Here is a 14,552-nt window from a genome sequence, read left to right on the forward strand (position 1 = left end):
ACACAGGGTCCCAGCCCAGTTTAATCCTGTTTCTAGGAGTTTTCCTTAAAGTTTCCTCCTGGTTTCTCTTCTACCTCTCCTCTCCCCAGTGTAACAGTGCAGAGGAATGGAAGGTCCTTTTCCCATGGATTGCAGCATTTGGTCACCCTTCCTGACTCTGGTTACATTTCCCCTGTTTATATTTTATTCTCACCTACTGTTGGATGTAAAGGAAATGAATATGTCCTGGAGGCTGGTTGTACTTACGGGAAGTGTAGGTCCCTACACAGGCCTCTGTGCCCATGGGGCCCATCCTTGCTAGCATGTGTGTACCCTGACGGTGCTCCGTGTGGCTCTGCTGGCTTCTGATGGCATGCATGCTTGTTTCATTGGTGCGGTCGTATACACAGAGCTCTGTGTTTCAGATGTGATTTTCTATACAGGGATGAATGATTAGATGAGAAAATGTGCATTAAGACAACCAGGCTGTTGGAGGTTTGGGGAATTGGCGATCTGATCTATAAGCCCTCTACATGGCTAAGGAACAAATAGATGGAATTAAGCAGATGGGTGCTATTGGGTCTGGAATACTGGCTTTCTTGGTTCTTGTGCATGTTTCTGTAAGGACACTCCAAGGACTAGGGGGTTGAGGGAAGAAGGGTTTCTTTTTTCTGGCCCTACTACAGACTCTGCCTATTTTGCTCCTGTAGCTTTAGGTTTTTCTCATATTCTAGTTGAGAATGGGGTATCTGAACCCATCCCCATATGATTCTGGTTTAGAGTAATTACAGCCAAACTCCCATCCACCTCCTGTCTCCTGGTATTGATCCTAGTAGTAAATATAGGCTGGACCAGAATTTGGACACCTTAGGGCTCATGTATGTTAGAAACCGTAGTTCTTTGCTCCAGGCTGTGGAAGACCAATAGTAGAAGCCAAGGATTCAAGCTCACTTTAGGGTTGTTGGGGTGGGGCCTGTGTTACAGAATAGGTGTTATATGCCAGGCATTTAAGTTGGGTCTGCTGCTCCCCAGAAGCAGCAGGGTTTACCCAGGGTGACCTGGTGTTCCCCTCTAGCATTTTCTGCATGGGGCCTGAAGACCTGGCCTTCCTTCCACCAGAACGGCCCGCTGAGCATCTCTGAAGCAGGAGCGTGGCTGCTGGGGACTTTTGGTCTGAGAATGGGGTTGTGGAGGAAGGCTTCCGGCCACTGGGGACATGGAATGGCATGCCTAACTCTACTGTCAGGCAGACTCTTGTCTCTCAAGTTACAGGGCTTCTGGTAAGGACAGTGGCTTAGTGTCAGCTCCCATCCCCTACTGTGCACGTATGCCGTGTCTGTAGACCAGGGTGTCCCCATGTAAGAAAACGTGCGAGAGGGCAAGAGGAAGCAGAAGAGGGATTTCTGGCCATATTAATTCCTGGTAAAAATATTTGCAGTTCAAATGACAGCCAACCTGTCCTAAACTCCTAAAAATGCACGACACCTCACCTCTAATCATCCCGTACCAGGCGTTTGCCCCAGTTTTCTTTTAAAATGTTTCTTCTTTCTCTCCTATCTTTTCTTCTAATTTTTTGTTTGTCTTCAACTTTTACACACAAGTCACATTCCCTGAAAGCAGAGTGAAAAAGCTTCTTTCCACCTACACATGCTGCTAAGAAAATAATTTTATACACAGTTTCAATGGGAAAAGAAAAGGATAGGAAGGGAGGGACACAGGAGAGAGGCTGAGAGGTGGGAAGGGTGGCGGCAAGAATGAGAGCGTGGTGGGGCCTGCATTTGTAACTGGTGTCACTGGAAGGACTGTTTGTACTCTACCCCGGTTTGCTAGAGTTGGAGCTCTTAAATTTAGAAATGCATTGGGAAATGAGGTTCACAGAACATGTGGGCACTAGGGACTCGGCTGATTTTCCCTCCCCCTTTCTCCCATCTTTTCGGCACATAAGCCTCTGCTTTGGTATTAACATGTTCACAGGGCAGAGTGACAGGCCAGGAGGTGGAAATCCCAGGGCTGACTGAACTGTGTGCACACATATTAAATGGATGAGGGTAGTGGAAGAAGCCCAAAGCGAGAAAGTTTGCAATACCTCGAGAGGGGAGGTCTCCTGGGCAAGGGCAGTAGCAGAAACTGTCTGGAGGACTGGGAACTTTTGCAGGCTTTTCTTTGCCAAAATAAAACACCTGCTTTTCGACCTTGTGCCACTGTAGCTGGGCTTTGGGATCACCGGTTCCCATCTGATGCTAGCAGAAACAATGTTAGAGGTGGGGAAGTCTCTTCTAGCCCATTCCTTTTTCATTGGTTTCCTTTGGTGATAGCATTGTCAGATTCGCCTTGTGCTTTGATCATTGCCTAGCCCACCCACCCCCTGAGCTGTCTCCTCAACTCGAGCCCTGTGGGCCTTCTGGGACAGCCTCTGACTGGGTGGTGCCCCGAGCAGCTGCTGCTTGCTGGGGGGAGGAAGGGCAAGGGCACAGGAGGAAGGAAGAACATAGGTGGGGAATAAAGGTCCCCACAAAGGCAAGGATTTCAAGTGACCAGGAATGTGAAGGGGACACTAGACACGGAAATAGAAGTTGGGGTTTATGAAAGAAGCGAATGAGAGGGAGCAGTGGTTAGCTGTAGGAAAGGGAGGCATACCTGAGATTCAGAAACCATAACATCCTGTCCACCCATCCCTTTCTTCCTGGGACTGCCAAGATACATTTGGCAACATTGACTTTCCTAACTAGTGGCTGGGAATAAAGAGGTGTTAGCAGTCCTGATATTCAGTTCAGAGGGCAAAGGTGGGTCTCTCCCAGTCTCCGGGCTCTTCTCCCCATGGCCAACCCTGGCCTCAGAAGCTGGGCTGGCTAGGGTCAGGCTGCAAAGCTTTCTGTCCCAAGGATCACCATACCCATGCAAGGACTTAAAAGCCATTTGCTCTTCCCAAGACTAGTAGTTTAAAGAAACCCTTAACATGGGGGAAAATGGACACAAACCGGGGAGGGGGGGGAACGCCTGTTTGATGGGAGAGTTTGCAGTTTTTTTTTCTGTATTTTCCAAGTTTATGTTTTACTTTAGTTCATTCCTCTGTCTCCATCTCTCTCCCGTGCACATATGCACGCGTGCTCTCTCTTGCTCTTTTTTATTTTTTTTTATTTTTTTTTTTGGTTGTGTGTGTGTTTCAGTTTTTTTAAAAGAACTTTGGATTTGCCGTTGGTGGGCAGCGCTGGTCCCGGAGGTTGGAACCCCCCACATGGCAGGGCTGGGACAAGGGGCGGGCCCACGGCTGCTGAGAGGATCTCTGTGTTTAAAGCCTTTGAGAATAAGTTACTGCAGTTCCCAGGGTACAGGGTGGGGTTTGGCAGAGGGGTTCCTGGCGGCGGCTTCCCCTAGAGTCCAGGCCGCAGGGGCTCCTGTCAGGCAAGGAGAGGGTCAGGAAGGAGGAATGTGGGGAGTGAGCTGTGAGCACTTCTCCCCCCTGCCAACCTCCATTTTGGTTAGAGTTTTGTGGGCTCCCTGCCCATCCCAGGCTCCAACCTTGGGAGCCAACTGGGTATTTGGAAAGTTTGTGAGCTGTGTGGTGCTCTAGACAAGGGGTAGGGAGAGAGAAGGGGGAGTAGCAAAGTTTGTTTTCCTTCCCCCTTCTTCGTCTTGGGTTTTCTATTTCCTTTCTTCTTTTTCTTTTTTTTTTTGGTGTTTTCTCAGTCAGTGGAACAGCATGGGCTGACATACGTGTATTTGCAGGGGCTGACTGTGTTGGGGGGGTGAATCCAGTGGGGATAGGTTGTAGGAAGATGGATTCTAGGACAGATCTCGTGTGCGGTGGACAGGGCAGAGATGAGCAGACCATCAGGATGACAAATGAGCATGTGTCTGTGAAGACGTGGGGCAAGGAGCCGCAGAGGATCAGTGTGTGTTTGGGGGCTTGGGCAGGGGGAGGAGGCAGGACTCTGCTGGAGGTGGGGTGTGTGAAGCCCACTGAGGGTGGGAATTGAAAGATTCCCAGGAGGTGGGCGGAGCCAAGGGTTGGGGGTGGGGGATTTGAGCTCCCACCAAACACCCCTTGGGGCAAGGGAGGGGGCCCTGAAGCCTTCCCCTCTCCCCCCATCTTGGTTTATCTGTTTATAAAGCTAGAAGTGTAGAGGTAGTAGTAGTTTTTGGGTTGGAGTCCGTGTGAGGTAATCTTGCTTCCTCTTTGGCAAAAGCCACAGCAGCCGTGGCGGCAGTGGCGGCGTTGGTGATGGTGATGGCTGGGCCCCCTGGGGGCGGGGCCGCCTTGCGCCTATGGGCCAAGGAGCGCAGGTGGGAGGCCAGGGCTTCGTGCCCACTCAGCAGCACCTCACATGCCAGGCAGTGGTAGGTGCAGATGGGCACCCGCAGTGGGGGGGGCACAGAACCCCCAGAGCCCCGCCCAAAGAAGCAGAAGGATCTCTGGTGAGCAGTGGCTGGGGCCTCCCCATCGAATGCCATCTTGCACTGGCGGCACAGATAACGGTGGGTCACATCCACGGTGGAGATGCCGGTACTGGCCGACAGCAGCTCCTCGGCCTCCCCGGCCTCCCCCTCCCCTGCAACAGCCAGTTCAGGCGGCTTTGGAGGCGCTGTGGCTGTAGGCTCGGGGGGCTGGGGTGGTGGCTGGAGGAGGGCATTGGGGAGCAGTCCGATGAGGGTCTGAGGTATCACGGGGTTCATGGGAAATAGCCCCTTCTTCATGCCATAGAGCTGTTGGAAGTAGGCCCCCTGCAACTGGGGGCCAAAGACAGCTGGTGGTGTCGCCCCCCCAGCAGGGGGCAATGGGAAGGGCAGGAATTGGCCCCCCAAGAGGGCTGGGACAGTAGCCTTCAGTGCTTTGAGGTTCTTGAGGGCGTCGGTGGAGGAGTTGGTGGGGGCTGCCACTGGCTTTCGCTCACCAGAGACTCTGTCCCCAGAGGGCTCGGTAGGGGGGCCTGGGGCAGGGTCAGTGGTGCCTGCTGTGGAGGTGTTAGTTTGCTCAGGCACAGGTCTCTGAGGTAAGGGGCAGCCTGGGCCAGCAGTCTGGACCACTGTGGTGGCAGGCAGGACTGAAGTGGCGAGGCCGAGGAGGCCAGAGGAGGCTGCAGGGCCTAGGAAGATGAAAGGAGTGATGAAGGATTAGCCACCTCCTGGCCTGTCATCCTTCCTGTTGTAGGCCACCTCCAGCCACACCCTTGCCCACACCCGCCACCTAGCTGCCACGCGCCCTTCCCTCCCTTCTCTCCCTGAAGAGCCTGAATCTAAGGAAGGCCACAGGAGGCTGGAAGTGGGAAGAGTCAAGGAGGAAAAAAAGGAGACCTTCACTAGAGAGAGATGCTCTCTGGAGTCCAACCCCTCCCAACTGCCCACTCACCTGAACTGAAAGGAGCTAAGCTGCCCAGCGGGGGCTGGGCCAGAGCTGGGCCGGACAAGAGGACCGGGGCCAGGCGAGGCAGGGCCGGGGCAGCCCCAAGGGGCAGAGAGGCAGATGTGGTGGCAGGTGTGGCCTTGGGAGCCGGGGGTGCCTCAGGTGCTGGGGCCAAGTCGTAGCACTTGCTTTCACTCTTCAGCTGGGCTCGGACGGCCTCTTTGAGTTTGGCGAGGTGCTGGCGTGAGAAGAGATGGCCTCGGCAGGAGACATAGAAATCATACTTGACATCACAGTAGGGACAGTCGGTGCGCTGGGCTCCCAGGGGGCCCTCACTGCTGCCCCCAGCCCCGCCAGCTGCTGCCCCCTGCAGTTTGGCCTTCTTTTCCTTGGCACGAGCATTCTGGAACCAGACCTGGATGACTCTCTTGGGCAGCCCAATCTCCTCCCCCAGCACCTCACACTCCTGCATGGTTGGGGTACGGTAGGCCTCGTAGCAGGCTTTCATGATCTTCAACTGCAGGCTGCTCATCTGGGTCCTGTAGCGCCGCTGCCCCATTCCGTCTGGAACCCCAGCCCCCCCTCCTGCTCCTCCACTGCTTCCTCCAGCCCCAGGGGATTCCGGTTCGGCCAGACTGGAAGCAGACGAATCGCTGAGATCACCTGCAGATGGACTGCAAGCCTCGCTTTCTGGAGAAGCTTTAGCGGGTTCGTCGGCACCCTCTTCCTCACTGGGTGGAGGGGGAGGTGGGAGGGGGAGCGGTGGCTCTGGTGTTGAGGTGGTGGCCTCTTTCCCCGGTGGCAGAAAAGGCAGGGGCCCGGTGGCAGGGGTAACCGGGGGGTAGGGAAAAGCAGGTGCTTCCCGCTTTGAGGTCTCCCTCCCAGTCCCATCGTCTACCTTGCCCAACAAGAGGTTGAACTTGGGGAATGCTGCGGGGGCAGATGTGACAGGCTTGACTGCTGGGTTGGGCACCACCCCAGGAGTGCTTCGAAACTGGCCTTTCCTCTCCCGGGCCCTGGTGTTCTGGAACCAGACCTGCACCACTCGCTTTTTGAGCCCCACCTCCTCGGAGATGCAGTCGAGCATCTTGCGAGTCGGGTTGGAGTCTTGCATGTACCAGCGGTACAGGATCTCCAGCTGCTCCGGCAGGATAGTGGTGCGCAGGCGCTTGTCCCTGGGGGGATCGCTCTCCCCTCCCCCGCCCATCTCACTGCCTGTCGGGGACAGGCTGCCCTCCTCGAGCTTCCGTTTGAGCGGGGGCCCTGGCGTGGGTGGAGTGCCTGCCACCAGGGGGCTCCGCTCCCCAAACACCAGCAAGGGTAGATCTAGGAGGTTCGGAGCCGTGCTGGTCTGCGCGGATGGCAAGAAGTGCAGCCGCCGGTGACTGGCGAGGAGGTCTGGGCTGGGGAAAGACATGGTGCACTGGTCACAGGTGTGGGCCGGGGAAGGTGACGGAGGGGCCTTCCCTTCAGGTTCTTTGCCTCCTGGCTTTGTTGCCTCTGCTTGACTCAGCTCTTCCCGGTCCAGGGGCTCTGGTGAGGGACCCCCGGGCCCTGTGGGGGGTTCCAGGTTCTGTTCCTCCTCTGCTTCCTCCTCCTCTACCTCTTCTTCCTCTTCCCCTCGCTCTGCCTCTTCCTCCTCCTCTTCAGGGGGCTGGTCGTCATAGCATTTCTTGAGGTGCTTCACCAGCTCAAAAATGCATGAGAAGGTGGCGTGGCAGCGCCTGCAGCCAGAGGCTCCCCCATTGCCACCTCCGGTTGGCACAGGCCCACCCTCAATGGCATTTTTGCGTGCTTTCTGGCGGGCATTCTGGAACCACACTACCACCACACGGCTGGCCAGGCCCAGGAGACTTGCAAGCCGCTCCACCTCTCCGTCCTTGGGGTAGGCACTGGTCTCAAAGAAAGACTGCAGAGCCTGGGTCTGGAACTCTGTGAACTTGGTTCTGGAAAACCGACGGCCTGCAGGCACTAGGGGAGGCAGATTCCCTCTGGAGCTCTCTTCCTCCTCTGGGGGCCAACGTCCTGCCCGGCTGCGCTCCTCAGAGGGACGGTTCCCCCCAGCCTCAGGCTCCGGGACCAAGAAGGGAGGGCCCAGTGGGGGAGCTGGTGAATCCAGGGACCCATCAGGAGGTTTGGGGGGCTCCGCAGGGGGTGGATACAGGCTGTCATAGCTCTTTCGAAACTGAGCAGCGTAACGGCTCAGGGCTTCAAAGGGCAGGAATCGGCGGTGGACGTGCTCCTCGTGTGTCTTGAGGATGAGCATATTGGAGAAGAGTTTCCCACAGGCCCCACAGGCCAGCTTGTCCCCACCTCCCAGGGCCTCTGGTGGGGGTGGGGTTGGGGGAGGGAGCACAGCCTGCTTGCCTTCGTTGTACTGGATCACCAGCTCAAAGCCGAAGTTTTCTAGAAGGGCTTTGGCTGCAGTACGGGCTGCTTCGCTGGGCGTGGAGTTGGGAGGTGAGGTGGGCCTTGCCTCACTCCCCTCTTCTGCCACAGGGGGCCGCTCCCACTCCTGTTCAGCCAGCTCAGCCTTGGGGGGCGGGGGTGGGGGAGGAGGAGTGGCAGCTGGCAGGGACAGCAGGGGTGCAGGCCCCGCCAGTGCCAGCTTGGGCCCCACCTTGAGGTCATGGAGGTAGAAGGGCAGGAGCAACTGTTGCTGCTGGAGCTTCAGCAGTGATTCGGGCACCAGAGGGAAGGGGGGCAAGACTGGCGGGGTAAACAGTGGGGCTGGGAATCGGTGCAGGTCCAAGGGGGGTGGGGGAGGCGACAGGAAGGGCAACCCAGATATGAAGCCACCAGGGTCAGGGCCCTTCTTTTCAGTACCCACATCCCCCTCGGTCTCGCCCTCTTTGGGCTCTTCCTGACCTCGCTCTGGCCCTTCCACCTTGGCATCAGTCTTGGTCCCCCGAGAGCGAGTCTGGTGTAGAACGGAGCGCATGTGGATCTCCAGGGTGGAGCTCTGGTTGTAGGAGACCCGGCAGATGGTGCACTTGAAGGGCTTGTCTGTGGCAGCAGCAGTGGGAGGCGCGGCGCCCGCCTCTCCTCGGGCAGGGCCGGATGGGTCAATGGCAGCTTTCTTCATCTTGTGCAGGTGGGAGACAGAGTTGTAATGGACCAGGAGGATATTCTTCTGTGTGAAGGACTCCTTACACACAGTGCACTTATAGGGCCGGGCAGGGTCAAGAAACTTGTCCAGGGCAAAGTTGGTGGTCTTCCGATAGGTCAGAGGATGGCGAGAGTCAGCTGGAGGAGGCTCTGTGGGGCGTGGCTCCCCGACACTCCCCTCTTCCTCCTCAGCCACAGTGGGTGGAGGGGCCATTTCTTCCACCAGGGCCTCTGGCCGAGGGGCTGGAGATGGGGCTGGAGAAGGGGATCGATCAGGGCTTCCCGGGGGCTTGTCTGGGCCCTCAGCTGAGGGCGGGGGAGGCTCAGGAAGAAGATCAGGACTGGCTTCAGGGGTCAGGTGAGGGCCTTCTGAGGGAGAGAGAAGGGGGCCATAAGCAGGGAACTTGGTCTAAGGTCAGACCCCACCTACTCCATGTCTAGGGCAACCGATCCTTGCCTCGCTTGACTTCAGACCCTCCTGGTCTGTGGGGCCCGGGTCCCCTTTCCCTGCCACCTTGACAGGTTTGCCGTCCCCATTCTTACCTGCTCCCTGTTCTCTGCTGGGTGCAGCCTCTGGCCCAAGAGCATGGGGCTCTGGGGCATCCCCCAGCGGGCAGAGAGCAGGCCCAGGCAGCACTTTGGTCATAAAGGTCATCTCTACTGTTGTGGCCTGTAACGGAAGAAAGCCCAGTGACTGACCCGTGCCTTCCCCACCCCACTACTCCTGCCGCCCTGCTCTGCACCTGCGCCCACACCTGTGCCCAGCGCCAGCCTAGGGCTCCTCCTGGACTCATTCCCCCTACCTTCTGCCCTTCCCCAGAGGAGAGGGCCTAGGCTGCTGCCTCTCCCATGCTACAGGGAGGGCGTGCTGTTGAACAGCTCTTGTTAGGACCTCATGGAAATGGAAACACTGAGCTCCCTCACCGGCGAGCAGAGACAGCCAGACAAACTCTGCTAAGTGTTCCCCAACTGTAAAACCACCCCAAACCTGTGAAATGCTGCTTCCTCACCACTACCCTCCCCACCACACACACACACTTGCCTGGACACCCCTGCCTTGTCTTCCCCTCGGGTCGGGTCCTTGCCCAGCCAGTACTCACCACAAGCAGCAGCTTCTCCACGCACTCGGGCACCACATTGTGAAGGTGGCTAAGGTGGAAGTGCAGGGCAGGCCGGCCCACCAGCTGCTCCTGGCACAGCGGGCACCTATACTTGGGCTGCACTGCATGCTGGGAGAGTGCATGAGCCCTCACCTGGTCTGGCTCTGGGCTCAGGAAGCTGCAGTACGGACAGCAGAACACCTGGGGACACACGGCAGGGGGAGGGGGTGCCAAGGGAGGAGGCGTCAGGGAATTGGGGGGCCGCTATCACCCTGCCCACTGTGTGCCTGAACACAGCAAGATCCCTCATGCCCAATTTAGGAGGAGCGAGCCCCAAATGAAGGCTTCAAGGCATCACCGGGATCCAGCCAGAGCCAAGAAGCTGGCTCCTCCCTCGGTTCCCTTAGATTGGGACAAAGGCCTGGGCTAGACTTGCCCTTGCCTTCCTTCTTTGTCCAGGCCTCTCCCTCCATTCTGGCCTCTGTCTTTCCCTTCTCTTCTGCCTTGCTCACTTCTCCAGCTAACAGTATGGCCCTGTACCTGCTCCCCCGAATTGAGTTTTCTTACCCACCCCCACCCTGCCAGCGTCTTCTCTGGGAAATGGCTCCCTGGCCCTCTGCACATCTGGAACCAGAGGCTCCTTCATCCCTGCCCACGCTACGCTTCCAAGGTCCCTAACCTGAGTGTCTCCTGAAGAGGGGTCCTCCCTACCTGTCTTCTCAGAAGCTGGCTCATTCTCCCAGCGGCTTAGCGGCTCCCACTTTCTTTTCCTTTTTCCCTTCTTAATGTAAACAAACACCACAGCTCCCCCAGCGGCCCAGGAAAATTCTGGTCTGGCTCTGCTGGCGCATTCCTGTCCACACCTCCAGAGGGGCGGGGCCAAGGGAAGGCCCTGCCACAGCCTTTGTCACCTGACTGCCTGACCCCCAACCTGCAGCCCGTCTGTCCGGCTCGGCTCACATCCTCTCCTCTCCTGCCGGCTGGTGCCACTGGTCCAAACCCACACACTAGGGGAGGGAATGGCCAGAAAGGAAGGGCATCCAGATGCTCACGTTAATGCCCTCGGCCCTAGGAGCAGACATCTGCAGTGGGTCTGCAGGAGGGAACAGGAGCGAGGAGGCAGGCCCAGCCAGCATTGTCGTCTGTGAGAATGCAGTAATGGTGCGCACTGAGGCCCCATTGGAGAGCTGAGGGGCAGCGAGGCGCCTTGGGACCCAGGCTGGGAGTCCCCTCACAATACCACTTCGCAGCCACAGAGCTAAACCACCCAGGTCCTGCCTACCTCAGGCCCAGCCCTGAGGCCAGACTTAGCTGCAGAGTTTGCTGTCTGGGTCCATCATCTGGGCTGGGGCCTCAACCCTCAGGAAGGGGGTGCCCAGATGCTTCCCTGCAGGCTCAGGGCCTTCTGCAGGAGATGACCATTGTGTCTTTTTGGTCATGATGGGAAGAGAGAGCTGGGCAGCAGCTAGTCTTGTGGTTTAGGCTTTCTCTTTTCATTTCTTCACTTGTGTCTTACCCCCTCTGTCCCTCTATTTTCAGCTTTTCCTACCTTCATACAGCTTCTGTTTCCCCATCTCTCTCAAGTCCTGCTCACCCTTGTCTTCTCCCTCTGTCCTCCAGCCCCTCTGTGGTGCTGAACACCTGACTGGACCTAAATGGCCTTTCTCAGTGTGGCGTTCTGAGATAAGTCACAAGCCTGACCAAATTCCATCTACCTTTAAGTCTGAAATCTGTGTGTAAAGCTCTACCAAGGAGAATTTTAGGCTTTAGAATATGAACAGATCACAATAACACTAGACCCCTGACCCCAGCTTTTCCCGGTTACCCCAGTTCTGACCGTGGTCTGGTTGGCATTGTCTCCTGGAGGGCCAGTCTTGCTCTCTGCCTCTTCAGAAGCTTTGAAAAAGAAAGGAGATTAAAGAGCCCTCCCTCTTCCTTTCCAGATGCCCATCCCCACCTCCACCCTGCCAACCCCCGGCCCTTAAGATGACCTGATTAGTAGCAGAGAGCTTCCAGAGTAGGGGGTAGGCTCTGGGGAAAGGGGAAAAGGCAGAAAAGTACAAAGCTGTACTCAATACAGGGAGAGAAGGCCCAGCAGGGCTGACCCCAGATTAGCGGGATGGCCAGGTTTGAGCCTTTTGGGGCTCCCCCTCTTCATTTCCCTCTGGTGAGTCCTTTCTTGCATCAGTTTGGCTCCCTGTGCCCAGGAGGCCTTGCTGGGTGTCTGGATTACTGCCATATCCCCTGTGCATCTCAGAATGTATGAGGAATGGGGCAGGGAGCAAGGTGGGGAACGGGGCAGGGATAGAGGGAAAAGGGGCCAGTCGAGCAACTCACCCAATTGTTCTGTTTTGTTCTGAGCATCTTTTTCAGGGGTGGGCGGCTCAGCTAAGGGGGTGACAGGAGGCTTCCCTGTGTAGGAGGAGGGGAGAGTTGGCTTAATAAAAGAGTGAAGCATCAGGAAAGGGAAGACACAGGGCAGAGGAAGCAGGACAAGCAGCCAGGAGGAGAAGATGGATGGATGAGCCACCAGGCTGGAGAGGACAAAAAGCTGCCAAAAAGAAATACAGGATGAAGGAGAAATGACGGGGTTAGAGCTAGGAGGGCCTAAGAAATCCGCTCTGTGAGTCCAGCCCCTGCCATTCCAGGATGAGGAAGCAAGTCTGGCCATAGGCAGCAGAGATGGGGCCCAACTTGGCTCCCCATCTTGACTGGTCCTGGAAGCAGGGAGCCCAGAACCATAAAGGTAGGGGCACCGAAGGAGGAAGGTGAGGCCGAAAATGGAAGCAGGTGTGGTGAGCAAGAGGCAGCAGGTTTAGCTGGGAGAGGAGATTACCACTCAAGTAAGAATTGACAGATGTGTAGGAATTTATTTTCGGTGGCAGCCTAATTAAAGTGTTAAAGTTCCTTAACTCTGTTCAGCCCTGCGCCAGGATCATTAGCTATTGATCTGGGCCCCTCCGGCACTTAACTCCAGCCAGCATATTGGCAATTCAATTAGCACCAGTCAATGCGGCCTGTTCCTGGTTCCTGCTGCCCGCACCCTCACCCTCGCCCGCCGCCGGCCCCTGCAAGCCCGGATGCCCGTGCCCACCTCTGACAGCCCCTTCCAGGCTCTTCTCCGCACCCTCTGGATCAATGGCGCCTGGCTGGCTGTTCCTGGTCTCTGTTGGTACAACCTCAGCTGCCTAAGGGGGACCCTAAGCCCAGCCTTTGGGCTGAAGACCTCCTAGGATACAGGAAGAGGCTAGGGAGCCCGACAAGGGCTTCTGCTCCCTGCTGCCTTAGGTCCACGCCCACAGCTCCCATCTCCTGCCCAGCACAAAGCGGATTCCATTCTTCTGTTCTACCTCCTCTCTCCTTCCTGACCAGCTCCTGCCACCCCGGATACCTAGCTAGTGTTGCTGGAACCCTGCTTACCATTCGCCATTGCCAGGTGACTCCTCCTCTCCTCCCTTCCCCTCCCCTCCCGTTCTCTGCTCTCCACCCAGCAAAACCGCTGCCCTCCTCTGCCTCCTCCCTCCCAAGAGCCTCCCCCAGGCCGCCCCACTGTTCCCCACACCCGGTTTCATCATGCCTTCACGGGGCCCCCTTTCTACGTGCTCTCGACTGTCCACAGACCCATTTCTCCTCACGGGCGTTGCCTTCTCCCAAGCCCCAGCACCCACTTTCTCACCGGGAGTCCGCAGCTGCCCGTGGCTGAAGCTCAGGACGCTCTGCAGCGCTGAGAGCCCATCCTCGGCCGCAGGGCCGCCCTGCAGCAGCTGCAGGCGCCGCTGGGCCTGGGCGTCGCGGTGGGCCGGTGCGCGCAGGTGCTGCAGCACAGCCAGGCGGGACGGCGTCTCCCATGCGCACAGCAGGCAGCGGAACAGCCCCAGCTCGGGGCCGGCTGCCGCCCCCTCCATCTCCAGCAGAAACTGGAAGCATGGAAAGAGGCTGCTCAGGCCCCCAGGGACAGGCCCCTCTCGATCTCAGGGGCCCCTATGCCTCCCTCAAGGGAGCCTGAGCAGCAGCACCCCCACACTGCCCACTCCGTCTAACCTCCTCTGGCCATCTGGACAGGATTGCTCTTCCTCCCCCATCTCCTCCTCTTCCTCCTGCCAATCCTAGACCGCCTCCTGGTAGGCAGATGGAGTCTGCTTCCATCCCCTGGAACTGCTGACAAGATGGCCTAAGCAGACAGACCCCACCTCTCTAGTCCCAAACACCAGAAAAGCTGAATAAAGTACTGGGTTCACTTTGTCTGTGTCCATCATACTTTGGTCTCCTCTCCATGACCATCTCCAAAACGTCGATGAGCCTGGTACATACTTGCCATTTTATCCAATCTTGCCCGCCCGGGGTTTTCCCCTCACTCTCCAACTTGTGGGTGTCTCCCTGGTCCATCCCCGTGCCCCTCTCCTCTCCTCTGTCCCCAGGGGCTCTGTGCCAGGCCCCTCCAGGGCCAGACCCTCCCTGCCCCCCCCTCACCTTATAGATCTGGCTGTTTTCCTCATGGGCTGCAGCCCGGGCGTGCAGTTGCATCTTCTCTTTGCTGTTGGACTCGAAGTCACAGATGTTGCAGCGCAGGTGCAGTGGGGGCATGGAGCCATAGGGAGCCCCGTCTCCCAGGGGCACTGGGGCGGGGGAGCCCACAGCCCCACCACCCTCCCTCAGGTGGGCGGCCAGCTGGTACTTCTGCGCGTGTTTGTCAGTCTTGAGGTGGAGTTGGAAGTTGGCCTTCAGCTGGGTGCCGTAGCAGCAGAGTTTGCAGCGGTGGGTATCCCCGGCCACCTCCTTCCACTCGGCCTCCGGGAGGCTCCGGCCCACGCTGCAGTGGTAGAGCAGCAGCTCCAAGCTGTCCGTGCTGAAGGCCTGGCACACCAGGCAGCGGAACACCTTCAGGGCTGGGCTGTCGTCTGGGGGCGGTGAGGTGGGCAGGCCATCGGACAAGGGGCCCAGGAGCTGACTTGGAGGCAGGGGGGTATCCGGGGAGAGGCTGCCAGGGGCTGGGGGACAGAGACAGATGAGTGGCCCAAGGAAGG

The 14,552-nt window shown here is 57.7% G+C and overlaps 1 protein-coding gene across 3 annotated transcripts in view; it reads right to left on the bottom strand.

Annotated features, from left to right (window-relative positions):
* Nucleotides 1-3,094: 3,094 nt before the first annotated feature.
* ZFHX2 (zinc finger homeobox 2) overlaps nucleotides 3,095-14,552 on the bottom strand; it is a 30,444-nt gene continuing 18,986 nt past the window's right edge. For 2 of the 3 annotated variants that reach the window (XM_046008426.1, XM_046008427.1), the window contains exons 3-10: nucleotides 13,999-14,516; nucleotides 13,205-13,445; nucleotides 11,866-11,940; nucleotides 11,354-11,424; nucleotides 9,529-9,729; nucleotides 8,972-9,098; nucleotides 5,327-8,797; nucleotides 3,095-5,063 (exon numbers count right to left, since the gene is read on the bottom strand). In XM_046008426.1, coding sequence (XP_045864382.1) covers nucleotides 4,084-5,063; nucleotides 5,327-8,797; nucleotides 8,972-9,098; nucleotides 9,529-9,729; nucleotides 11,354-11,424; nucleotides 11,866-11,940; nucleotides 13,205-13,445; nucleotides 13,999-14,516 — 5,684 coding nt within the window. In that variant the 3' untranslated portion in view covers nucleotides 3,095-4,083. The remainder of the gene's footprint in view (nucleotides 5,064-5,326; nucleotides 8,798-8,971; nucleotides 9,099-9,528; nucleotides 9,730-11,353; nucleotides 11,425-11,865; nucleotides 11,941-13,204; nucleotides 13,446-13,998; nucleotides 14,517-14,552) is intronic. The other variant, XM_046008428.1, reaches the window with a different exon arrangement.

This window comes from Meles meles, chromosome 6 (genome assembly GCF_922984935.1).
Source record: "Meles meles chromosome 6, mMelMel3.1 paternal haplotype, whole genome shotgun sequence".
Taxonomy (NCBI): Eukaryota; Metazoa; Chordata; class Mammalia; order Carnivora; family Mustelidae; genus Meles; species Meles meles.